This window comes from Anomalospiza imberbis, chromosome 2 (assembly GCF_031753505.1).
Source record: "Anomalospiza imberbis isolate Cuckoo-Finch-1a 21T00152 chromosome 2, ASM3175350v1, whole genome shotgun sequence".
NCBI classification, from domain to species: Eukaryota; Metazoa; Chordata; class Aves; order Passeriformes; family Viduidae; genus Anomalospiza; species Anomalospiza imberbis.
The window spans coordinates 77,005,814-77,032,555 of NC_089682.1; the positions used below are offsets into that span (position 1 = coordinate 77,005,814).

Sequence of the window (26,742 nt, forward strand, 5' to 3'; positions counted from 1 at the left end):
ACAGAGTTGGAAATATTCTCAGCACCCACTAGTCTAAAAGAATGTCCAGCCACACTTCCCTCCCTTATCTTATTACAGCAGTGTGAGTGGAAGATGGACAACATAACCTCAGTCCTACGTCTTGCAGTAGACAGTGATATCTCATTCCTTGGTGCTATCACAGGGAAGAAAAATGCAGCATCTGTTCTTCAGATGTCATGGTTTCCGATCCATGGCATAAGAAGTCTTATCCAGGTCACCACATACTTCCTAACATGAATACAAACAAGTTGTATATCCATAACCCCTCTGTATATAACATGGGTGCAGTCTTCCACTGTAAAGGACACTTCATTGCCATGTCCTAGTATGGAAGTTCACAGCTGTGATAAAAGCTGAAATTGTGAAACCTGTTCGGAATTTTTTGTGGTGATAAAAATTGAGGATGGACCTCTTAACTTTGCCTTCAACATCATCATGTGGGCCTTCCACCTAGTCTAGTTTCAAGTGTCTTTTTCCTTCTCCCATCAGCTGGAGGATAGGTAAGCTTCTTTTTGATCTGCTGCCTTGAGTAGCCTAATCTTATAGGCTCATAAATTTGATCCTCACTCTTTCTTACTGCACAGCATTAAGTAGCTAAAAGAAGGATTCAGCAGTGTGCTTGACTGTCACAACATAGCAAGTACTGCTGCAAGACAGCTCCGAAAATGCTATTTTTTGTAGTCATGAAAAGCACATATACTTCAGGGAACATTCAGGTTTTGCATAGAATCACAGAGTATCTTGAATAGCAAGGGGCCCTCAGGAATCATTGAGTCCAGCTCCTCACCCTGCACAGGACACCCCAAGAGCCACACCATGTGCCTGAGAGCATTGTCAAAACACTTCTTGAACTCTGTCAGGCTTGGTGCTGTGACCACTGCCCTGGGGAGCCTGTTCCAGTGCCCAACCACCCTCTGGGTGAAGAACCTTTTCCTGCTATCCAACCTAAACCTCCCTTGACTCAGCTTCAGGCCATTCCCACGGCTCCTGTCACTGGTCTTGAGAGTGAAGCAATCAGTGCCTTTCTCTCCACTGCCCCTCGCAAGGATGTTGAAGGCTGCAATGAGGTCTCCCCTCTGTCTCTTCTCTAGGCTGAACAAACCAAGTGACCTCAACCACCCCTGTTGTTCAGGCATTTCACAGACTAAGGAAGCTCCTTCATTAGTTAATCTCTTAGTGGATATGAACTCAATCTTCTCTTTGGGAGCTGGGGTATACACATCCACTCTGGTACATGTATACTCCTTGTAGTCCAGCTGGATGTCATTGCTTTGCAGTTCCTGTTGGAGTGCTCTGTGGCCTCAGCCATCCAGACCAGGGTACAAATGCCACATCTATCCCAACCCGCACAAACTTTTCTTATCCCCTGGGCAGTGCTCCCAACAATGTCCAACTGTCCCTTGTTAATTACTGTAAATATCGTCATTTTTCTGCAGTTGGTAGGCAGCGGGTCATTGAACGATAAAGTATTTTGAGAGAGTTGCATTTATATTCTTGAGATGCTTCCTTTGTGACTCTCAAAACCTAACCTTATTATTAAGTAGCTGATAGAACTTGATTTTCAGATTTCAAAAACTACCTCTTCTACCAGGCAGTTATTTTCAAGTTCAGAAGATGTGTTTTCTGCTCAGAAGAGGAGCATGTTGCACCTAGAACCTGCTCTTCAGTCAAACTGTGAAAGCAAATCTGGAGTAGAGGAGTAGCTCATGGAGAAGTATATAAATTTGGCCTTTGCTGGTGCCAACCACAGCAATTTTGTCCCACTGGAAATGCTTCTGCAACCATTTGCTCCTCAACAGTTACGAAATTATGGGAAGACAGAATTCAAAAGGAAATGTCACCTAGCATTTGGAAAAAAATGCTTTCTCTAGGAAATAAATAATCCATATGCTTTAGTGCCTTCCCACTCTTCATAGTTAAAGTGGCTTTCCTTCAAAGAGGGCTCAACTTTCATAGAGCATATGGTCAAAAAACAACAGTTTTGTCACAGTCTAGAGTAATGGAATCAACAGAGTTAATGCTCCAGATCTTGGTATCCTTTCCAGTGGTAGTTTTCAGCAGATCCAGTATTTCTTGTAGCAGTACTTTCAGACCAAATGAGGCTTGTACAGTTAACCACATCAGGCTCCTTAGCAGCAGAAGGCAGTCATCAATGCCAGTTTGCATGATGGTTAGACAACCACCCTGGCAGTTGTCAGAGACTTACTAGTTTCTGCTCTGTCAGTTATTTCTGCCTTCTCTCTGCATCCTGCCATGAGCACAAATCTCAGATCTGTCAGTGGTATTAGTGAAGGAATTCACTAATTCACTCCCAACAGGAGTGCAGACCAGCACTTCTCTTTCATTACTTTCTCACTGTCTAATGCTAGATAGAAAATACTGCAGTGGGTTGGTGGGAATTGTGATCCTCTCAAAAAGAGGGTTAAGCTAATGTTGTTCCATCTAGTTTGCAAACTTTGGGAAGTTAGATCAGCTGTTCTTCTAAGAGAAAGATACCATTTATAAGTCACAAGCAACAACATATATTGATACAAATGTGCAAAAAGAAAGCAGCAGTTGCCTCATGTATAAAATAATGAAGTTCTTTGTGAACAACTGCTCTAACACCCATCATTTGAGAATGTGCACTCAGACAGCTGCTGTGGAGAAGCTAGAAGGTAGCTGGAGCATTCCTGTCACTTCCTATTAAAGACTGACTGAGGATACAGGTTTGCATATGTTGTTGACCAAAAGTTTCCAACATGGATGTGTTTTCTGAGTACTCATAGAGTGCACAGAACAACAAATAGGTAATTCCCAGAGTTAACAGACAAACACTGTTTGAGCCATAAAATAAGTATTAAATCCTGAAGTAAAAGTACAATGTTGTCTATGTTGTGATTTTCCTATGTTAGATGTCATTAGCGTTTTTAGCAGTTAAGGTGTTTTTTGTGCTTTGAAATTATATTCTTATAGCTGTCTGTTCCTGTAGTTTATTTTTGTTTTGAAAGCCAGACTTTGCTCGATAAAGGTATGTTAATAAGTAAAACTTGCATGTAAAACAGCATTTGAAAGTTCTCTTAATCTCTTTGTAGGCCATAGAAAAACATCTCATCAGAAAGTCCAATGGAGGACTGACCTTCATTGGGGAGTGGAAGAATGGGCATCTTGAAAGAAAGATGGGCCATTTGACCTGTTTTGCAGGTGGAATGTTTGCCCTTGGAGCAGATGGTTCCAGAGATGATAAAGCTGGACATTATTTGCAGCTCGGAGCTGAAATTGCACATACATGTCATGAGTCATATGACAGGACAAGTAAGACCTATTGTTATTCTAATTATTTCAATAATTGAAATACAGCAACTGTTGTAATTATTGCTAGGGTTTGTTATGGACCTTGTCTAACATGCACTGGTTTTATACCAGTATGAATTTTTAACATCTGTTTATTTACTTCTGCTCTACATCATGGTGAGTAAATATAAACCCAGACTTTATGGTTCCTTCATGCATGTTTGTCCTCAGTTTTGGATCAGTCAGCTAAGATGGGTTATATGGGTATGGTGAGGAAGAAATTTGTGTGAACTCTTGTCCCCTCAGATATTTAGGGAAGTTTATACTTTAATATATACTGTTCTTACAGTTAAGTAGAGGAAAAAATTTGTAAATAGACTTTTTACTGGTTTTAGTAATAGTGCATTCTGAGTAAGTACAATTAAACAAGAGAGGATGAACAGTACTGTGCTGACTGTGAGAAGGCCAAAGGCCTGACTAGTGAGGAGGCAGCATCAGACTTCATTGCTGGACTGGAAGTTTCTCAAGGTCAGTCTTTTGCACCAGGATTATTTTATAGTGACCTTGATGCTTGAAGTGTACTGATTATGCTTAGGGCAGCCATATAGTTGTAAAACATAATTAAAATGGAAGAGTCTCAGAATAGTAATCAGAGACATCTTGAGAACTGGACTATCAGAAATAAAAGGTTTGCCAGAAAAAGTCAGGAGCTCTTTGTCTGAAGTGGGAGTTGAAAAATGTCCTGGTCTGTATCAGATGAAGAATTTTCAGCAGAGATTAGATAATATTAAGACTGCCTTGGAAGACATGTGTAATTCGTCACCCTGAATACTCTGTATAAATCTGAATTTCAAGCAGAACAAATGCAGAGAAGGACCAACAGAATGAATAGAGTGACAGAGCTTTTATCTTACAGTGGGGAAAATATGAGAGATTGGCCTGCTCAGGCTAGACAAATAATACCGTAGAAAGGAACAAATTTATTGCCATCTCAAGGGGTAAACACTGAAGAGAAATAGTTATTTTAAGATATAAAAGAACACAGTTGTAACAAGAGCAAGATTTTAAGCTCGCTGTGGATAAATGTAGGTTGGAGATTGGAAATGGTTTTACATAGCTATCAGAGAAGTCAGTTTCTGAAATACCTTCCCAGTAGAAATAATGGTAACTATAACTTGAACAGTTTTAAGATGAGAATTCATGTATTTATTCACAGGATTACATTGTATCATTGTATAGTTGCCAGTCTTTTTAAATAATTCAGTCACACAAGTGATAATTTTATTTGGGTAGCAACAGTTTTAAAAAAAGGAAAAGAAAAAATATGAGTGTGATTGAGATAAATAGGGAGGACATAGCAGCTATTGTTGCATTCTGAAAAATAGCATTTAAATGTTTAATTTGACATTTAAAAATAAGCAGTGTTAAATTTACAGTTGTTTGAGCAGACCTAATTTTATTCCTTCAGATGTTTATTCTGTACCCTAAATAAGTCAAAAGATGGGGGAGATAAAAGTTTTGATTACATATTTAATGACTGTATAAGAACACATGAGCAAGAAAGACTGAATGCTGTACAGACAGCTATAAATTTGCAATGCCCTTGTTTTCTTTTGTTCAGTCATGCAGTCCCAGGAATGTGGATTGTTGGTGTTTGGATGTTTTGGTTTTAATTTTCTGGTCTGATTTTTCAAAGGAAATTAAGAACTTATACATGCAAAATGTCAACTTCTTTGTTATGTTTTAACAGCAGGATTTGAGCATAATTGTACACTTTAATGGCAGAACTGGCTGATGGCAGAAAAAGCATTTTAAGAGGGCAGACAGGCATCCTGGTTCAGCTAATAGGTTTATGGTTCAGCAGGCAAAGGAGATTGCCTGATTTCTTTCTCCTATGGACTTGGGGGAACTTGCCCCATTTGGCATCCCCAGAGGAGAGAGAAGGACGCAGAGACTGTGTGCAGGGGATAGGCAGCTCTTCCTTTAGATGACCCAGCAGAGCTGCCCTTTCGTGTGTCATCCTACAGCTGCTCATAATAAACTACTGTATGCACCTGGTGCTGTAATACTTCAGTATGAAAATACTACTTTATGAAGCAACCTAAATTTCCATAGCTGAGCTTAAGTCTCAGCAAAATTTGAAACAGAATTTCACAGAATAAAAGCATTTCTGGAAAATGAGGGCATTATATTGACAACTATCATCAACCTGTTGCACATATTGCAGGTTTGAAAGCCCATTAAAAAAAAACAACCTGGTATTTCAGAAAGCTGGTTATTTCAGTAGTAGTACAGAGAAGCTGGAAAGTCCTTGAGACTATTCCTGATGTATTTTCTTGGGGATTATGTCCCAGTGGCATCATTGCCATGTAAATGAGAAGTTTATGCAGGGATGTAGTCTCACTGATAGTCTGAGTCACCTATCAGTGTTCCTCAGGAATATCTGAGAGAAGGTCTTAGACTCCAGACTAAGAGGCTGGAGAAGTGACTAGGTATGTTGTGAGAAGCTTGGGCCCTTGCCATGGCTCTGTGAAAATCCTTGTAGATTCTGCTTGAGCTGAGGATCAGTCATTAGCACTCCTCAAAGGCTGTCTTTCTAATTCAGCAGCTGGAGGAAGCTGGTGATCTTTGGAAGGTGAAGGCAGGGGGTGTAGTCGTGGTTTTGGTCTACCTCTGAGCAAGGGATTTGTGTTTCCAGGATTTATTGGACATGGCAGCATGAGAGCCCACTCCAAGGCTCTTCCCCTCTTCAGGAAATTGTGAATGCATGTGGCACCCCTTAGAAACACAGAGGAATTAAAAAGACTTATTGATGGTCAATGAGAAAACTTAACTGTAACCAGAATAGTCTTATGATGTGTAGTCTACACACGCCTCTGCTTCCTACCAACTCTACTATTTTTCGTACCATAAACTATCAACAGATTAATGCTGCAGCCATCCTAAATCTCCCATCCTGTGACATGGGATTTCAGGATTCTCCTGGAGTCCTGTGTGCTCTCAGTTTGGAGAGAAGATTGAAAAAAAAAAACCAAAAATAGGAGGCATGTGCTGATCTGTGTGCCCATTTACCAGCAGAAGAAATCATAATGCTATCAGTGGGCACTGGTAAGGCTACAAAAATACGGCTTCATGTGCTCATGGCACAAGGTTTCTTGATGTTTAAGCTTATGTGAGTACTGCACATCTTGAGGTGTTTCAGTTTCTGGGGATTAGTTCTTTGTTTTTCATGCTTGATGTGCACCACTGAGAAATGTGGCACAGGCATAAAATAATTGGCAATGCAAAATCTCTACATGGCAACAAAAAAGAAGTCCAATGAAATCAAAAGAATAGAAAGAGCACTAACAAATCAGTCTGAATAATCAATTTTGATAGGTATTGTAGAGGTTAGATAAATAAGCAAAATTATCTGTATAGATGGCGTTGTGTGCTGATATATAGCACACAGTATTTTTAGTACACTCTGCCATCCCTTATGCATAAGAATTTTCCTAGCCATTAGCTGATAGTGTGTAAAATATTGACTGACTACAGAGAGCTTATTTTAGGATGAAATTTTTTGCACTTCTTTAAAGTTTCTTGACAAGAGTTGTCCTCAGAATTGCGGTACAGCTTTAAGATGGTTTTTATGTGTGACAATTGTAGTGCAGAATAAGCCAGATGACTAAGATTTCAGCTGAGACATATGCAGAGGTATGAGTAGATGCTGTCTCTGCCCCAAGACTTTCAGTAAGCAGCTAAACAGGCAAGGCTGAGGAAATGAGAATAATAACATGTTTTTGTGAGATGTATGAAATAGCAATGTGTGTTGATGGAATAGTTCAGAGTCTCAAACAGAAGTGTCTTGGATGTTCTCTTCCTCCAGTTCTGTATGAATTAGAGCCTAGCAAGTAGTATTATCATTATGAATCCTTTCTTACTTTCAGGAAATTTATTGCTAGAGTGATTGTAGTCTTAAAGAAACATACAAAACCGACAACAATATTTTCAAAAATACTTATGAAATTAGAAATATATTTATCTAAAAGTATAAAGATTTGCCCTTTTTTTGCAGTCCTAAATACAGCTCTCATTGAAGTTAACTTTATGTCTGCTAAAATCCTTTAAAATGATGCTTGTTCAGCTTTGCAATTTTGCACTGGTATGAAATTGTTTATCATCTACTCTCCCTGCCTAGACTATAGTCTACCAGCGTTATTAGTATGAAAATATTTGGATTATTCTGTGACCACTATAGCATTGTAAAATGGCCTTAGATGGTTCTTGGCTCAGAAGAATGGCCCCTGAAAGGTACTGTGCCCATAATAGCTTCTTTTCTTTAGTCAGCTATCAATTTTACATCCTTGGTTTCAGATAAGAATTCAGTGAAATCATCACAATATGCAGAGGTCACCCATCCTTGGGTAGTTTAATTTCTTGTAGAGCCCAACAGCATTAGGAGTAGGTGTGAGTAAATAATTAAAGATTTAATAAATGAGCAGGCTACAAAGCAAGAGAGGACATCACACTTTCTCTAGGTAGTGGATCACCAGAACTGCCTGAAATCCAGCTTCTTTGGTGGATAAGGCTAACACAGCTCTCATGTTTCCCAGATTTTCAAAAGGCTTTTTAACAAGTCTTTTACTAAGGCCCATTATGGACATTAAACAGTTAAACAGTTACAATCTAAGCAGCAGGTATCTGCACGGAGGAAGAAAATGGGCATAATATAGAAAATAGGATAGAGGTAAATAGTCCACTCTTGCAATGGGTAAATGCTGGTTAGCCAGCAGTACTCTGATATATATTATATATATATATATATATAAATATATATATATATATATATATATATGTGTGTGTGTGTGTGTGTATGTGTATATATGTGTATAGGTGTGTAAAATATATACTGTATTTATATACATTATAAGTGTATAGTATATTTACATTTCATATTTTAGTATGTATTATATATAAATAAAGCATACACATATATAAATTATCAGAAAAGGGCAGGAACAGTAAGCTAAGTGTGCTGATAATAGCAAAAAAAATACTACACAAGGACCTTATGAGGTTGACTAAATGCATAATAAATTGCTAAATTAAATCCAGTGTAGTTAATTGTAAAGTGAGGCACCTATGAAAAAATTATTTCTAACCTCACATATTAAATGATGAGTGCTAACTGACCATTGCAATTCAGGAAATTGCTTTTGAGATTATGAAAATGTCAACTCAGTAACACTCAGGAAAAACAAAATGAGAAAGAGAAAAATAGAAAATGTCATTATGTCACTGTATTAATCTCACCTGCACTTTTTTTTTTTTTTTTTTTTTTTGCTGTATTTGCTGGTCCTCTCTCATTTTACAAAGGATATAGTAGAATTGGAAGAATTGCAGAGAAGGGCAAGAAGATTAACTAGAGGCATGGAACAGTTTCCATTCAAGGCACAAATGAATTGGATAGCATTAATCAGGGTGGGAAAGGGACCTTCTAGGTAGGAATAAGCAGATTTGCAAAATCACATAGGGATTGGAAAGTGGTTCTGCATCAAGCAGGTATTAGAGATGTGGAACTCCTTAGCAGAGGTTGTTTTAGATGCTCAAGGCTTACACAGATTTAAGGAAGCACCAGATAAGTACTTGGGAAGTAAATCTATTAAGAATTACTGACCACCTATAAAAGTATGTCTAGTTTGGGAGAAGTCTTGAGCTCAAAAACAGTAGAGGCTGGTAGAAAAGATGGAAAAAGGTATCTCATATACTTGGCGGGTGCTTCCACTTCCCCATCAATGTCTGATTTTGGCTATTGTTGAAGATGTGATACTGGAGCAGACAGAATTCCATCTGGTCCAGTATAAGCATTCCTATATTCAGAATTTTGGACAGGTAGAAATCTGTTTCTGATCTTCTCCATTTTATAGTGAGATTTATTTAATTTTTAAAGTGAAACTGATAAAGTGGCCCATTTTGAAAGAAGTGCAATAAATATTTCTTGATGGAGTTTCCCTTACCATTCATGTGGCTGAAGCAGAGTGATGCTTTTTCTTTTGGCATCCAGAGCCATAGTCTCTTGAAACAAAAAGATGAAGGAACTTCTTCTGGAGATTTTCTGCTGGGGCGTGCACTGAGAGTTGCTCATATTTTTTATTATAGCATTCTAAGGTTCCCCTTTCAGACCCATGAAACCTTGGTTAATTTGAACCTCTAGCCTATAGGAATTATATGATTAATTGCTTTGATAATTTTTAAAGCTCAAGTGCAACTTCAGAGTTCAGAGCCTTAAAAATTCTCTGCCAAAACAAATGGTGAGGTGCAGTAATAAGAGTACATTATTAATGTTAAATTTGAGGACCAGTGTGCAGCTGTCTAATACAAAATATGTGTAACTTCATATTATAGACAGTTTTTCTACAGGTGTGTTGTTTTTATATGAGTATCTTCCAAGTTCTGGCTCAGGGCCTTTACAGGTTCCTTTAAGGGCTTAAACAGTGAATCTTTTAGTTAGAGATTTATTTTCAAGTGTATTTAATACTTCAATGCCCAGTTGTAAACCCTTTACTTGAAGATCACAGCACATCAGTTACAGTGGCCTGACAGCACATCCTTAAACCAACAGCTTGGTTAAAGATACAGGTTATTTGGTATGATACTACTTTGTTTAGTTCCAAGATCTTTTCCTACTGTTCTAGGTGGGATCAAAGGACATGGAAACCTCTGTTGACCCTTTTTTTTCTTTTTCTTGTAAAGAACTGATGTCGGTCACTTCAATTTTATCCTATAATTGAATGTGTTAGTGTGTTTATATTCTTACTGTTCCATTAGTTTTCAAGAGGATTACTGTAGTCCGGTCAAAATAGGTCGTTTTCTCAAAGGAATTAGATAAATTATTCATAAGAAAAATTATAGGCCTCAACAGTAGGAAATATTTCTGAGAGTGCTTAAAGGTTTTGGGTTTTTTTCACAAGCTTGGGATATAGCAGTCTCCTGCACATCCTTTCTGCAAAGATTGGTATGGAACAAATTTTTTCTTATTTTACTTTTTTTTTCTGGTTGTTTGTTTCCTCTGCAGCACTAAAGCTGGGCCCAGAAGCATTCAAATTTGATGGTGGCGTGGAGGCGGTGGCAGTACGGCAGAATGAGAAGTATTACATCCTAAGGCCAGAGGTGATTGAGACCTACTGGTATATGTGGAGATTCACCCACGATCCCAAGTACAGGCAGTGGGGCTGGGAGGCAGCACAGGTAACTGTATTAATTGTCTGTCAGTAATTGAACTTTGTCCATTTCCTTTTTGAAACCACTTCAGTCTCATGGTAATGAAACACTTGGAGTGGCAATTGAGTTTCACAGTTTCCTGTAAACCAGGGTACATATGAGGGTGCACAGAGTTATTGCTATTTTGCATCTGCTGAGTCAGATGCTCAGGTGGGAGGTGCATTCAGCATTACACAGCCCATGAGTTTAGGTGTGGAAATAGAACCCCCTAGTCATGACTGCTACTGTAGCCAGTAGTGCGCAGCCCCGGAGAGTTTTTCTGCTTCCCTGCTATTGCTCCAGCAGGCTTTGGAAACAGCTCAAAGCCAGTTTCAGAGATGAGAATAAAATTAAAGATAACAAGACAGTAATGAAATATTTTGACTACATCCAGAGGACATGAGGGAAAAGCAAAGGAAGAGACAAACCAGGAGACTGGGTAAGTTTATTCTGTGGCTGAAACCCAGTTTTGCTCCAGAAGCAAGAGATCAAGAAAAGGTGGGAAGAGATGCCTGTATTCAGAATATTTAGCCAAGCTCATTACTATCCATCCCTCAGCACAGCTGTAACACCTAGAAGAGGCCAAGTATTTTACAGTTGTGTCTTAGTGTGGTTTTGCCTTTTAGTCTGTTTTATTCCAAAAAGAATTACGTTATTCTGGAGGCAGGTTCCACATTTGTAGCATTTGTATTCCAGAATGCATTGCTGCTGTCTCCAAAACATCAAATATTGAGTCTCATTATCCCTGCTGCCTAAACTATGCATATTTCTAACATGACAAAGTTAATAACCTACTCCTTGCCTGTGTAGATACTACAAATTCTTGCTCATCTAACAAGCTCCTTTCAGAAGTTATGGCTAGATGATCCAAGCTGAGGTGGGGTCCTTTGCAATAGGTTAAAAAATGTACAAGTGTAAAGATTTTCAGGCCAGGATCGGTCTCTTAAGCACTCTGCAAAGCATGTGTTTTAATTGTATTTTGCTCAGTTTTCTCCATTTGCTTTCATTATCTTGGTTCCCTCCCTTCCTCCTCCTCTGCCTCCAATTTTCTCTGTGTGCAGGGTAGGATTTTATTTTATCCTGTCAACCTCCATTGAAGTTGTAAATCAAGCAGCCCCTGTGCTTAATTGCCTCTGTCCCTACAGACTGCCTTCTTCTGCTTGTTTTAAACTTGATAGAAGATATCTTTATCAAACGTAGCCATAAAATATTTTTGACTTCTTCATAAATAGTTTTGCAAACCCCTCCTTCCCACAATTAGGAATTTTCTTACCCCACCATCATACTGACACAGAAGCTTGAAGCTTTTTGTTCCCCAGGATATCCCGTTCATTGCATATTGATAATAAGTTCTTGTGTTTATTCTTCACACCTGCTCGCTACTTTTTCTTCTTCCCTATCACACACAGCTCTGGCTGTGTTTATTCCATCATTTATAAATAGAGAAGGATCTGGTGTGACATGCAGAGCAGTTGGCTTACTGCTGTTGTACAGCACTGTCTGAATTTGTCTTCCTTTTGCCTTCCAACCTCTGAAGCATACTTGGATTTATTATCTATATTTTTTGACAAAACTTATGCACTTTAGTGCAAATCCTATGCTTTGTTCAAGGTCTGTTTTGTTGCATCTCTCCAAATCCAGTGTCTCGGGGGGAAAAAAACAGGAAGTTCAATCTTACATTCCCTCAGTGATCATAAATCCCTGTGACAGGGTCTCTATCTCTTTCCTCATGAAAAAAAGGCTAATTCCCCCTAATATGGTACTTAACACTAGAGACAGCATTCATCTCAATTGTATTGGGCCAGTCAAATTGGATGATGGTGTGCTGGGGGGCTGGCTGAAGTATTACAGAAATATGCATGCAGGATATTCAGGGTAAATGCAGAAAATTACTAAAATCCTTTTCAGACTAATTATTTGAAACCAGTAAGAGCTGCCACTTCACAATAGGTATGTAAAGCCAATTACTAATCTGAGCTGTGTGAATGAAGGGTTCAATTAAGAGTTGTGGGCTTGTGTATCTCACTAAGTAGGACTGCACCACAGAGGCAGTGAGTTCATCAGAGCTTCTACTACTAACAGTGAAAATTAATAGCCAAGACCTGAAGCTTGGGCTAACTTCAGGCAAATTGAGGACTGATAGACAGAGTGGAAAGACCTATAGCTCTCTGCTGTCATGAGAGCCCTCAGCTGCACCCAGATCTGGGGTCCTCAGCACAAGAAAGACATAGACCTGTTAGAGCAGGTTCCAGGAAGGGACACAAATATGATCCAAGGCTGGGAGCACCTCTCCTACAAAGACAGGCTGAGAGAGCTGGGGTTGTTCAGCCTGGGGAAGGGAAGGCTCCAGGGAGACCTCATTGCAGCCTTCTAGTACCTAAAGGGGGCTTTCTAGTACCTAAACTGAAAGAGGTCAGATTTATATTAGATGTTAGAAAGAATTTCTTTGCTGAAAGCGTGAGGAGGCACTGGAACAGATTGCCCAGAGAAGCTGTGGATGTAAGTGTTCAAGGTCAGGTTAGATGGAGCCCTGAGCATCCTGTTCTAGTGAGTGGCATCCCTACCCATGGCAGTGAGGTTGGAACTAGATGATCTTTGAGGTCCTTTCCAACCCAAGCCATTCTGTGATTCTACTTAGAGAAGAAGAGTAGACAGAAAAGAGCCAGACATAAGTTGGAGGTAAAAGAAATATGGTTTCACAGTTTCGTGGGTTAGAAGCTGTGAGTATGACAGCTGGTGAAGAAACTGGCACAGTTTTTATGGGCATGTTGTTGGCACAGTCAAGAAAAGTCACATATGCCACAAAAAACACCCTCAGAGAAACTGAGGGAGCTGGGGTCCAATCTAGAAGCACATCAAATTTTATTTCCAAAGAACTTAGCTTCATGTTGACCTCCCTGTATGTTACAGGCCCTGAAATTTCACTTTGTGTCACTTTTGAGTCGAGACACATGTATTTGGCAGGAGTATACTGTTGAATATTCTCCTGTTCTATTCTGTATTTCAATAAAGGAAAGTAGAAAAACCACTACTTCTGGTAGTTTGTTCCATTATTTATTTATTTTTGCTGTTAAAACCCCTTCCATATTTTATTTCCCATTTGAATTTGCCTAGTTTCAGCTCTCAGTCACTGGCTTTTCCTATGACTTCCTATGCCATTTAAAAATATCCTTTCCCCCATGTTTTCTTTCCAAAGAATTTTCATAGATCATAATATGCAATGTCCTAGCAGGAACTCAGACTGAACTGTCTTAAATGGCCATGGAAGGCTTTGAAGTGTCTCTGCATTCCAAAGGTTGTCTCTACCTTCCAGGCTAGCCTGGGTCTGCAGTTGCACAGTCTTGATGACTAGATTTAGGATTATGTGCCTGCTTTTATGAAACTCATTTTGTTTGGCACCCAGTTACCAGCAGATTACACTGTCTGCTGTTACTTACGTATGTCATTTTAGCCAACAGCAGTGTTGTAGTGATTGATAAAACTTCAGACTGCTCCTTGTGGATCTCTGTGAGAAGCAGCTCTGTTTTGTGATGATTTTGCATTGTCAGTTCTTTCTTAGAGCGCTGTCAGTCAATTTTAAATTGAGTTATATTGATATGGTATAGTGCTGCTTTGTCTTCCCATAACATCTTAAATACCATGTCAATTGCCTTAGAAGCTTTTAAGTTTATTACAGCTCTACAGTTACCTTTATTTGTCAGATTTGTAGCTCTCAAAGAATGAAATCAAGCTTGTGACCAAGATAGTTTTCTATAAAACCATGCTGATTGGTGTCAGTTACCCTCTAATTGTTATATATATATATACATTATATACATACATGCATATATATATATATATATATATATATATCCAGGCGTGTCTGTAATTGACTGGAACTAATATCAGGTATGCCATCCTAAAATTATTCAGTCTGCCAAGGCCTTATAATGGTAGCAATATTACCTTAATACCCTTCCAGTCATCTTGGAGCTTCCCTGTATTCTGTGGTGCAATAAATTAAACATTGTTTTATCAGGGAGACTGGTCTTCAGCTCTGGAGTGAAAGTGTATCTGGGTGGCAAATCAGATGCCCTGTACCAAGTGCTCTGTGGTCTGTGTGAAGACAGAATACTGAGAGTTTCAAGTGGCATTTAAGCAGCTTGTCTGTGGCACCAAGCTTTTCAGCCAGTGTCCCAAAGTTCTGTACGACTCAGAATCAAGGACAAATTATTTGTTCATATTTTAAAATTTTCTATTTGGATTAATAGCTGTAAAGCAATCTTTCAGAGCTTTTTTTCCTGTACAGTTCATTACTACATGTATTATGTAGAACTCTGATCAGCTAGGGTAAATCTTTGCCTATTCTGAACAGCATTTTTCTTCCCAAGGAGAAATTTCTGAAGATATGAGGTTACTTGCTAACCGTAAGAAAAAGAAAAAGTGGATATAGAGCATACATTTTCTTTCTCTAGGTTTGTAGGCTTGCTGGCTTCACCAGTGTTGCACTTAGTTACCTAAATATGAGACCTCTACAGCACAGAGCAGGATCTCAGTGCTGTCCATTAGCTACAATTTCCAAAATAAGTTTTGTCTCTTACACTGGCTTGAGGATTTAATTCTTCTGAAGGAAGGAGATGGTGTCCTAACAGTGGTACCATGTATTCCTTGTTTTCATTTTGCCACAGTCACTAGCAGGTTTCTCCTGTACAGGCTGTGGCACACAGCATCAGGGTTGCTGACTGGTTGACCAGAGAAACTCTGTCCTGATCAGCCTGTATGCTGGAAATTCTGGCAGGAGTTGTAAACACTGGGGCTTCCTCCTCCATCTTGCCATGCTTCAGAGCAGACACAAGGTCATGTTCTGCATTAGTATAAAAAGGGATAGTGCCAAGAGCAGGCGCTTCATTTTCTGCCTATAAAGCAAAAGTGCTTTGGCTCTTGTTTATTCATATAACACCTGCCTGGTGACTGTAGGAGTTCTGGGGAGGAATATGCAAATGGTTCTGTAAACAGCATATTAATTATTTCTTCAGAAACAAAGCAATTAATTTTTTCTTTCCTTTTTGTTGGTTTGGTTGATTGGTGTGGTTTGGTTTTGTGTGGAGAGAGTGATGTTGGGGTTGTTTGTGTTGTTGGTGTTGTTTGGCTGCCATGTGGTAGCTAGCATCGCTTCTGTTGTGCAAGAGCATGCAGACAAAGAGATTGTCATGCATTTGGTGCTGTTGGGTTAGATGTGTCACATACACCTTTCTCTTCACTGCAGAGAAAATCTGGTCAACCCTGATCTCATCATGTGAGTAGTCTCAGTGTAGCTCTGGCCTGCACCAGTAACTAAATCTGAAAATAATTCACCCAGACACTGTCTCCTTTTAGACTGAAGTCCCAACAAAAAATGGAGTGTTTCCATCTAAACTTGGAGAAGGCGGTGCTTAAGATAAGGAATTACAGCAAGCATTAGATTTTGCCAAGAAAGACTGTACCTTTCTTGGCGTAAATTCAGACTCTAGAGCCACAGCCATTCCAATAACATACTTTTGCCAGTCTCTTCACTTGCTTTTCTAAAATCCTTCCTTTTCGGAAATTTGGAAGAACTTTGTACAGTCTGGATTATTCTTTGGTCCATGAACAGTCTCAGATTTCCACAGGGTAAGAGTGTATTCTAGGAGGATGTCAGCTGTAGTACCTGCTGTGCTGTGACTTACTGTCCTGGGTATCCTGCTCAACTTTTCGCTTTTCCTCCTGATTTCAATAACAGCATCTGCTGACATTCTTTGTCCTTTTGTCCAGTGGAAAATTCCTCCTTATCGCCCAGTATTTCTAGTATGCAAAGGTGATACTGAGGTCCTTGAATAGTTAGTTTTGACTGAATCTGTTTTCTCTGCATAAAAAGGGCATCATTCAAAACATATTTGCTCCCCTGCCTTGACTCCCCTCAGCTTCTGCTGAGTATAACTAGCAAAAGTCAGAATTAACAGAAATGTGGGCCTAAAGCACCACGTGGAGAGGAGCTTCACACAAGGCTATTGGGCTGAATCATAGATTACAGAGCTACAGGTGGCTGTGTTCAGTCGTTGGTAATGACAGACATCCTGAGACAAACATTTTCCTTCATCCCTGCTTCTTTTCTGTCCCTGCATGAATCTATTAAAAGAGTTGGTATCTGCTGAGGAAGCACAGTCAAAGCAGCAGGGAAGCACAAATAACCTGTGAATCATTTCAGAGTTGTTTCTTCAGAGCCAGAGTTTTAATGGCTGATATCCTTGTGTGCTGTAAGGTCGTGCATGCGAGTGGAATAATGAAAGTGTAGGCGAGAGGTGCTCTAAGCTACTAACACTTTCTTTCCAATCGCCTCCTCTTCCATTGTGCTTTTCACAGTACTGTATCGGAGCTGGGGGGGGGAGAATCCATTGGCCCCTTCCTTCATGGATTGTGCATGGATTTAAACTCCATGCTTTAAAGGTAAAGAGCTCTGCTGCAGTCCAGCACGCAAGCTGACTTGAGTTTCAGCTGTATAAACAGGAAACTGAGAATAGCATAGGTAGGAGAAGGAGATGAGGGGAGAAAGCAGCAGCTAGCAGAGTTTACAGGATGGAATCAACAGTCCATAAAGATAAGTACAGTATTTTATTTCTACTTTCAGTAAGTCTCCATGACTAGCTACCAATCAAAGAATTCGTATAACTCTTCAGACTCTTCCAGCTCCAAAATCCAGGGATGTTTGTTACCTTCCTGTGCACATCACAGCACTTACTCCATCGATTTGACTGATGTTCTACCCAGTGTCGCCGATGAGGAACTGCATGAGCTCAGAGAAAAAGTCTGTGGAGTTCTTGTTATGTCATCAATATCAGCCAACAGTAAATACCCAAGAAAGAAAGTGTTCTTCCCCAGAATACTTTCTTAGCATGTAGGAATTTGCCAAATGTGGTGTCATTAATAACCCTGGAAGGATGTGATTTCTGTATGTGTCCAGTCTCCTTTTCTTTTTTTTTCAGCATAAACTGTTAATGTCCATAGCATCCTTCAACAAAGAGAGTCACTGCAGAAAAATGCAGCACAAAAAGAACCACCTGTGTTGATCAAGCTTGATATTTAAAAAATTCCAAATTTTGTTCTACAGTTAAATTCTCTGGCTTTTCCATTCTTTTTGCAGGCAATAGACAAGTATTGCCGAGTTAGTGGTGGCTTTTCTGGTGTCAAGGATGTGTATTCCTCATCTCCCACATATGATGATGTACAGCAGAGCTTTTTCCTTGCTGAAACGTTGAAGTAAGTCCTTTTCACTCCTGTATCTTTCTGTAAAAACTCACATCGAAATTCTAGAAGATGCTCCACAGGTAGCTAAATGAGGCAAAGACTGATTTTGAGTATTAGGAGCACCAAATGGAATAGAAAGCAGGTCCTGAAAATGGCAGGTTTTGTGTCTAATTCAGGCATCACAGGCGTGTTTCACTGGAAAAAGGGGCTCCAAGTTCATCATGTCTAAGGGGATAGTGTAGCTATTCTATCCTTCTGCTGGCTCCTTACCAAATTCCTCTAGGTAATCACAATACTTTGTTGCCTCATGTTACCATTATAAAAAGAAAGTCAGACACTGCTACCTCCTCTGTTGTCTTCTTTAATTTTATTTCACTTACTCCCTCAAGTTCATTTTCTGGAGACTAAAAGCAGTGGTCCCAAAGAGAGAGACAGCAGTTTCAAATGGGTCAGGTCAGAGAAACAGTACTTCTGCAAGAGCTGATGGTGTATGATTGATCTGCCTATAAGAGCCAAATAAGAGAATGAAATCTGCTCCTAAGGCATTTCTGTGGTGGCAAGGCTGACTTTTGATGTATCACCAGAATCCTGTCTGCATCTTAAATAATCACAAGGAGATCTGAAAATTCACTGATGCATCACTGAGTAACTGGATATACTATAGTGCAAGAATTGCAGATGCTGGCAGTTCTAGGAAAGAACTCAGCAATTTTTACTGACTTTTGGTTTGGAGCATTTCCTGCTCGTGGAACAAAATGAAGGTTTATTGAGGAGCTGGATATTAGATCTTTTTGACATTGATGCAATTGGCATTACCCAAACCAGAAACCGTTTTAACAATGAGATAGCCCAAATGAAAATAAAGATAGAAGGGTTTGGTGTGATGTCATGAGGAAAACGAAGATGTTCCTCAGAAGAGGGGCATAAAATATGTCTTAAGTAATACCTGCTGTAGTTTTTTTCTGCTATTGATGATTACTTCTGCATATTCATTCTTCTCAAATTCAAATTTGGTAACTGTCCCAAATATGCTTTATTGCTGCTTGGATACTTCAATTCATCAGAGATACACAGCAAATATGAGAGTTTTGAGCAGTACCTGGAATGAAGGTACTGCTTCCCACCTGTTGAGTGGGAAGGATCAAGATGGAGAAATAGGCTGCTTAAGTTATTCAAAGGAAAAGTGTGAATCAAATGAGGAATGTGAGTTTGAGTAAAATGAAATATTGCTGCTGTGGTGAAAAAGAGCTTGGAGAGCTACAGCAGGAGAGATTGAGGCAGAAGTGTTGAGGAAAGGAAAGACCTGATGCTTTAAAGACTAATGAAGGGTGTGAAGAAGGAGACAAGATATGTGTGACAAAACTGAATCATCTCTGCAAGAAATTTTTATCTGTAAACAGCAAATAGATGAGGAAGGAAAGAAAAAGTAGGGCTCCACTGACTGGATTGTGGGTAGAGCTGGCAAATAAAGGCAGCAGAAGAATTGATCAGGCAGTGACACAGGGCTGAAAGCAGCAGACACTCCCAGTGTCTGATGGAGAGAGAGCGAAGGAACAGCAGAACAAGTGTGCGCATTCTGGATGTGGCAGAGTCCACTAATGGGAATGACACCCTTTCCTTGTCAAGTGCAGCAAGAGCTGTCTTTTTCTGGATGGCAGGAAAGCAAGCGGGAGGTGAGAGATCCTGTACACCTACGCTGTTGTGCTTGCACTCACACAGCCAGGTTTTCTGTAACCAGGGAAATGTCGTTTGAGTTTTAGCTGTTGTGTTAGGAAACTTTGACAGATCCCTACTACCAGTATGTCCTGCTATAACAGAGTTATAGCACAGCCACATTCAACAGTGTGCATTAAGACAAAAGGAACAACAAATACTTGTTTTCTGCATGTGCCCAGTAATCCTTATTTTGTTGCATGCTTCATGTCCTCTGCATTTTATTATAATGTACAACATCTGTGAAAACCCTCTGCACAATCTATTGTCCCATTTCCTCTCACCAGAAGCTGAACCAGCTTCCAGAACATTGATGACAAATCAGATACTGCCGTGGTTTAGTAGCTTGTCTTGTGCTGCCATGAAATTTTTGGTTTGGATTAAAGAGCATTAGTCATTTCCAAGTGGTTTTACTCCATTAAGAAAAGCTTTTTGACAATTTCTTCTCTGCTCTTCTGTCCCCCAAATACTTGTGGTTGGTGTCTTGATGTTTGTTTTACACTGCAGGTCTTTGAAGGGAGACTTGAAAAACAAAAGTTTCTTGGGAAGATTAAAATGCTGTGTTTAAAACAACTTTTCATTGAAGGACTTGATCAGAATAAAAATTACTTCTTCAGATCATCATAATAGGGAAAGTTGTGTGTGCGGTAAAAAGATTGATAAAGATTGAAAGCAAGTAATTTGTTTATAGCTGTAGCTGCTGAACTGTGAGGCCTGAAGATGGTCTGTTGCCCCTGCCTGCCTGTGCTCTGTTTTAATACCCATGTTTTTCATCTCTGTCTTGGTATCCAGGTATTTGTATCTGCTTTTCTCCAATGATGATCTTCTACCATTAGACAACTGGGTTTTTAACACAGAAGCTCATCCTCTGCCTGTTTTACATTTAGCCAACACCACACTGTCAGGAAATCCTGCATATCGATAAAAGCAGTTCTATGAAGAGGAAGAGAGACTGTTTACAGCTCTGTTTTGTTTACATGGACCACTTGAGACTTAGCAGGAGGGGAGACAGACAGACACTTGGTAAACCTAGACCCCCGAGTCAAGCAAGTATTGGCATGGGAAACGAAGCTCTTCAACATATAAATAAGTTAAAAGTTCTGTTTTATACATGACCAAAACACGTGAGTGTGATTTTTGCAGGACGGAGACTTCACGCGCTTTGAACCCTGGCGACACATGGAATCTACAGATAATATTAATGCAGCAGCACAAGAAAGAAGAGGCTTTCCCAGCCAGGGAAAGGAACTTACTGCTTGCTGTTGCAAGGAACAACACACAGTCACCTCTTCAGATTGGGTGGGTTCCAAATGCCTCGGTTTTCTTTTCTTTTCTTTTTTTCCTTTTTTTTTTTTTTTTTTTTAATGATGGCATGAACAAAGCAACACCACTGCACCAGCAGCATCAGGATTTGAATTTCTTTCTGTACCTGTCTGAATTTTCTAAGGAGCATCTGTCCAGACTGGCAGCCATTCTCAGAGCCTCTAATCTGTTAGACCTAAACTCTAAAGTAGAAAAAGTATTTCCTCCTCATTTTCCCTGTCAAAATAATGCTTATATCCAAAAAGAAAAAACAATTAGTAAGCATTTGGTTTGTAGTTCACTGTCAGCAGAGTGGGCTTCATTCATTTGGCAAGCTCAGTCAGAGTCTGGAGCATATCACAGGAGTAGGAAGGAGCCCTAAGTTTCCCTTCCTCACAAATTATGTCACATGAAAAAAAAAACAATCTCTTCTTAGTCCTGGTTCTTTTAGCTAAATAAACAGAGATGACAGCATGAGCATAACTGTTTCATGATTTATATAGGAGGATACAGTATGTGGAACTAAAAGAAGCTCCCCTTGAGCTAAGCAGTGAGAATTTACTGCTCTGTATTTATGTACACAATCTGTTACATTTCATTCTTTTGATTCTATTCACAGAACCTTCTCTGCAGGTATATGTGTGTCTGACAGAACCCTAAAATTGCCTTTGATTTACTTTACAAAACTTGCTTTTCTTCTGGGTGCTCCAGTACAAATCCAACATGATCTTTGGAAGCAGCCTAACATCTCTTATATGTGACTCGAAAAAGAAACTGAAGAGTCTTCTTTCATTAATTTATGATGCTGCTAAATGCATGGGGTATTTTCAAATACTTCATGGCTAGGCTGGATAGTATCACTTAAATTGAGTCTTTTTCAGTCTTCATATATTTGCTAAAAAAAATTTTCATATTTCCAGATTTTTTATCTTTTCAGTTTTGTCTTTCTCGATCTCTCTTTACTGTTCAGAACCCTTACAGCTCAAATTATTCTTTTTATTCCCTTATATAGCTCTCAATTTTTTTTGCCATGGTGACTGGCCCCTTTGCTAACAAACAGCCTTTAGGTGGAGGTTTCCCTCCTAATTAGTGCACAGGTTGAGTCTTTAAAATATCTTGATGATGTTTTTGTACTGAAGCAAGTGGGAGAACTTTTCAGTGAGTTACAGTAGTACAACATCAGATTCAAAGGGTGTGAGTGCTATTTTTCCTCCTCAAAAATGTTTTTATATTAAGTTTTACATAAAAAAACTTTGCTTCTTATCATATTATAATACATCTGACTATAGAGTTTTCCCCCAAAATTACTCTTCATTTGTCTGTGTCACTAATTTAGACATAGAAATTATCATATGATCCAAATAAAAATATTGTCAGATGCTTTTTTCCTGACAGTTACTTTAGTTTAAGAAGAAGAAAACATAGGGCTTGGGAAAAGTTTCAGTCTCAATGTTTGTAACTTAATACCAGTTACTTTGTTACTGTAATTTGCAGCAGTATCCTAAAAATAATTTGAGAACTTAAAATGTAATTAATATAGTAAATAAAACTGATTTCAGTAATTGTTTATTTAAAATTAGAAGTAGCTTAATAAAAGGATTCTTCTTACTGGCCCCACATTAATTTATTTTTCTAATTATTATTCAGTGACTTACTGAAGAACTAGTAATTTTTCATTTTCCAAAGTTCAGATATGCTGTGTTTTCAAATTGTTTTTCTGATCCTATGAGAACTGTTATTAGTTTAAAACTGCACTCGATTGCCTTGTTCTCCTACATGGCTCTGGGTATATAGAAGAAAGAGGAAAAGCAAACCCTTCTGTTAAAAAAAAGAAGAAAGAAAGAAAAAAAATAATAAAAGGACCTTCTGCCTCATAGACCCATCCCTATACTCCTCCTGATAAATGCAGGTGTAGAATGGCTGCCAGTCTGTTCAGAGAAAGGTCAAGGAGTCCCAGAAACAGCAAACTTGCTTCTTCTCCTCCATCTCCCTCTTGTGAATTAAAGAGGAGCCCTTCAAATTTAACCTCTCCATGTATCCTAGTGGGTTAACTTACTGCCACAAGAATGACTGATTTGAAGACTAAGCCATTTCATATTATGGGATGGTGTTCTTCTCAAAGCAGATGTACAGTACTGCTATTTCTTCTTTGTGTAGATAAGCAGCAGGTAACAAATAAAGGACACTTGTTTTCCAGTTACCCCAATAACAGTCAGTTTATTCTCCATCACTCTTTAAAATACCAACTGGCCTTTTCCTCCAGAAGCTAATGATGTGCAGAGTCTATCAAAAATAATGCATTTAAAGGATTAATTGCTGTGTCTTTCACAAATTTCATCCTGAGATTTCCTAGATCAAGCAGAGTTTGGAGGTTATGGGTTCTGACTGAGGTACATGCTTAATTACCAAGCACCACAGATACTGAAACTTCTGACTGAAGTGATGTGCCCTCGTTCTGAGTCCTTCACAGAAAAGTATGTTCTGATCTGCAAAATGGCATTATGTGCAACCCAAAGTTCAGACTGTTTTCCCTCTGGGTATGTAAGGTACAGTAGAATGTTGCCATTTTCATTCTGTTGCTGCTGTCTTACTTTCTTGAATATAAGAGTGTAAATTTAAGCACAAAAATGACTTTTTAGTCCTAGCTGTTTCTGAGTCTTGCACTGTACTCTCTAACAAAACAATCCTCATTTTCTCTAGGTAGCTGTCCCATTTTACAACTTCTACAATACCCTCTCCCCTTACAGAATGAAATAAAAACCAGAAACTCATGTGCATTTTTGGCACACTGGATTTGGGCAAGAACCTGGAAGTCCCAGAACTCTCTATTTCCTGTTTGCATGCAGTCAAAACAAGGATGTATGATTCTTTTCCTAATCCAAGCCTCGAACTTGCCTGTTGGTCAGGATTTGCCAGCAGTAGATTTTTTTTTCTAACAATTAGAGCTTGACTTTTCAAAGAGGCCAGATTTCTGCAGCTTCCATTAACAACCCTGGAGCTGTGGATGTCCCACAGTCAAGAAGTCAACTTCTTAGCATTGTCCTCTAAATTAAAAAAACCCTTGAATGATATTCTGAGTGTTAATTTTGCTGCACAATATAGTCCTCCAAACTGAATGTTCAAGGAAAGTATAGAAAATAGCAGGTGCCCTGGAGTAGAAGGAAGAGCAAGTAGTTCCCTGTGCCAGTCACACCTTTGCTGTTCCTTCAGCTCCCTGCTCCAAATTTGTGGATCACTGTGTTCTAGCGCCCAAGCACTGACATATTCTCCCACAGTATTTTACAAGATTTGAATATTGCCTGGGTTCTGAAAGGTGACAATAATGACACACTCTGTGTAATGCCATCCTTTAAGGTTCAAGGTGCACCCCCTAAGCAAAGCCCTGGTGGTATTTACACTACTAAGCCTAGCCCGTGTTTATAAGAGGACAAATAAGAAACAAGCTTCTTGATACCAGAGAAAAATGAAAGCAAGCTCTTGATCCATATTGTAGTTGGGAGATCAGTTCACCCTGAGTAAGACATCCCTCTTTCACCCCTTGAATTTTGAGAAAACAGCCTTCTGATGCAAGAGTTGGAGTTGCCATACAAAGAGGAAGCCCAGGCTCTTCTGCAAGTTGTGTGCGTACAGCTGTAGCAGAGATGATAAGCACGAGCTGCTTCAGCTGTCAGCGCCTTCTAACAAACTGTTCTGTAATTGCCCAGGAAAGCTGGGAACCACCAAAGTCAGAGGAGACAGCCTGACCTGTTACAGTGAATTGTTGCCTTTAATCCTAATCGCTTGGTGGAAGTTGGATTTGCATTCTGCCTTTATTCTTGCTTTGTCTAAAACTGACAGATTATTTTTTCCTCCAAAATAATAAAAGGGCAAAAGTCTATCTTCTGATGTGGAAACCTTCTGCCTCTGACCTGGAATCCTGCATATGTACTTTTTACAGATTAAAAAATAATATTGTATATAAAAAAGATTGAATAAAGAATGTCTTTAAGTGAAAAGGGTGTATTTTTTTTTTCCTTTGCCTCCAACAGCAGCATCCTGTGAAGCTGACCCTATTTCCAAAGGCTTGGTGGTGCTGCAACTTTCTTTCACCTGCAGCTCTGCTAAGGACTTTGTCAATTTAAACATGTATCAAGACCCCTTGTTGCAAAATTAAACCCCTGTACCCTGTACTTGCTTCTGACAGGTCCCTGTAGTGCTCAGATGGCTTTCAAGATGAAGCTTCATGCACAACACTTCGAGGCTGTTCCTGGGTGCCATTGTGAAAGCCACCAAACGTCACAAAAGTTTGAGATTTCTCCCCATTTCTCAAATTGTGTGAAAGTGGCTAAAAGGTTCAAAGATCCTTTTAGATGAGAGTAAAGGGTCAGGCAGACAAGCAGTTGTACTAAATAATTAAGCCACCAGGTTAAACCCCCAGCTTTTCTTGTGACTTCAGTAGCCAGTGAGTTGGGCAATAACTGTCTGTCCATCCATTCCTCTGCCGTGTGGGAAATGGAAAAAGTTTCCAAGTGTTATTCACAGGGAAACTGGTATGAGGAAATGGCTTCAACTGAGCTTGTTTTCCCCCTGCACCTTGAAATTCTCCAGAACTGCTACTATAGCTCTATTTTTTTTTACAGTACATCCTGTGAATAACCAGATTTGCTTTCTGATTCACATTAACTGTAGATAATCCTTTCTGTCTGACATCACCCATGTTGCTCATATGTGGTACCTTGTTTTTGTGATGTGCCAAGACTGCCAGCCCTTGTGTCCTGCTTTACATCCAATGCCCAACCTTCCCAGGGTGCTTCAGCTTCAGGATGCAATGATCATAAGAGGAAATTGCCTCGAAAGTGCCATAACTGAGTGCAACACACGGCCCCTGCTGTACTGCCATGCCATCCACCTTGACATGCAGGTTTTCATCCAGCTGTTGCTCCGTAGCTTCTTGCACTGGCGCGTTCACGCTGCGCCCAGCTCCCAACGGCAGCGTCACTTCCAAAGCAGCAGCTTTTGCATCCATTGATCTCCCTGTGGTGTCCTCGGCCCCTGAGCCACCTCACTGGAATTCACTTGCTTTAGCAAGGTCTGTCCTGCCCTTTGTGGTTGTCTGTGCCTCTTCAACAGTGAAGTGCTTTTCGCTTCTGCTTCCACCTCCTCTGAAACAGACGTTCTTTTGCCTGTTCTCAGCCCAAGGGATATATATAGGGAATATCCTCTTTTATCGCTCTATTGGCGCTCTGCCTGCATGTCACCCGCCCCCCCCTCCCTTCTCTTGCAGACTCTGTGATTGTGTATGCTCCTTCCTGGAGACCATGTGCCTTTCCTATGCATATTAATTAGCTGTATTTAAAAATCCTGAAATTAATCCTTTAATGGGTTATTTTTAGCCTTTGTCTTGTAGCTCTGGGAGCTGGCTTCTCTCAGTGCAAAGTCATAGGCTTTCTGTGGGCTTTGGAAAGGAAGTATTACTCTATCTGTGCTGGTTCACGTGTGGGATGTGTGAAAGCTGGTGACGGTGTGCTTGCTTTTTTTTTTTTTTTAATACGAAGAGCAAGAGTCTTTTTGACAATATTTCAGGCTGAGCCAACTCCCACGAGAAATGGTTTGAGAAGGAGCAGTCACTCATATAGCCAAAATTACTTGCAGGTAAAAATTCAGGGAAGAATTTGGGGAGGAAGGGAAAAGCACTGTGTGTTCATTGTACCAATAGTGTCACTGTTTGCTTTCTTAGGGTGGTTTCCAGGTAGTCACAGGTGACAGGTATGATGTCTGTCTGTAATGGTAAGAAGAATTTGTTTGTAGAAAAATCTAGAAAGAATTGTCAATACAGTGAAGGATACATTGTCAATACAATGAAGGAGCAGATAATGCTGAGGCCTGGAATAGTAGAAGACAAAAGAAATTTAAAAAGTGGAAGTGTAAAGTTGTTCCTCCTGGGACAAGGAGCAAAACCTTTCACTGTAATCT

The 26,742-nt window shown here is 39.6% G+C and overlaps 1 protein-coding gene across 2 annotated transcripts in view; it reads left to right on the forward strand.

Moving 5' to 3' along the window:
- Window positions 1–20,661, forward strand: part of MAN1A2 (mannosidase alpha class 1A member 2) — a 130,877-nt gene extending 110,216 nt beyond the window's left edge. For both annotated transcript variants that reach the window (XM_068181878.1, XM_068181879.1), the window contains exons 10-13: window positions 3,096–3,315; window positions 10,352–10,524; window positions 17,672–17,787; window positions 20,281–20,661. In XM_068181878.1, coding sequence (XP_068037979.1) covers window positions 3,096–3,315; window positions 10,352–10,524; window positions 17,672–17,787; window positions 20,281–20,413 — 642 coding nt within the window. In that variant the 3' untranslated portion in view covers window positions 20,414–20,661. The remainder of the gene's footprint in view (window positions 1–3,095; window positions 3,316–10,351; window positions 10,525–17,671; window positions 17,788–20,280) is intronic.
- Window positions 20,662–26,742: the final 6,081 nt, after the last annotated feature.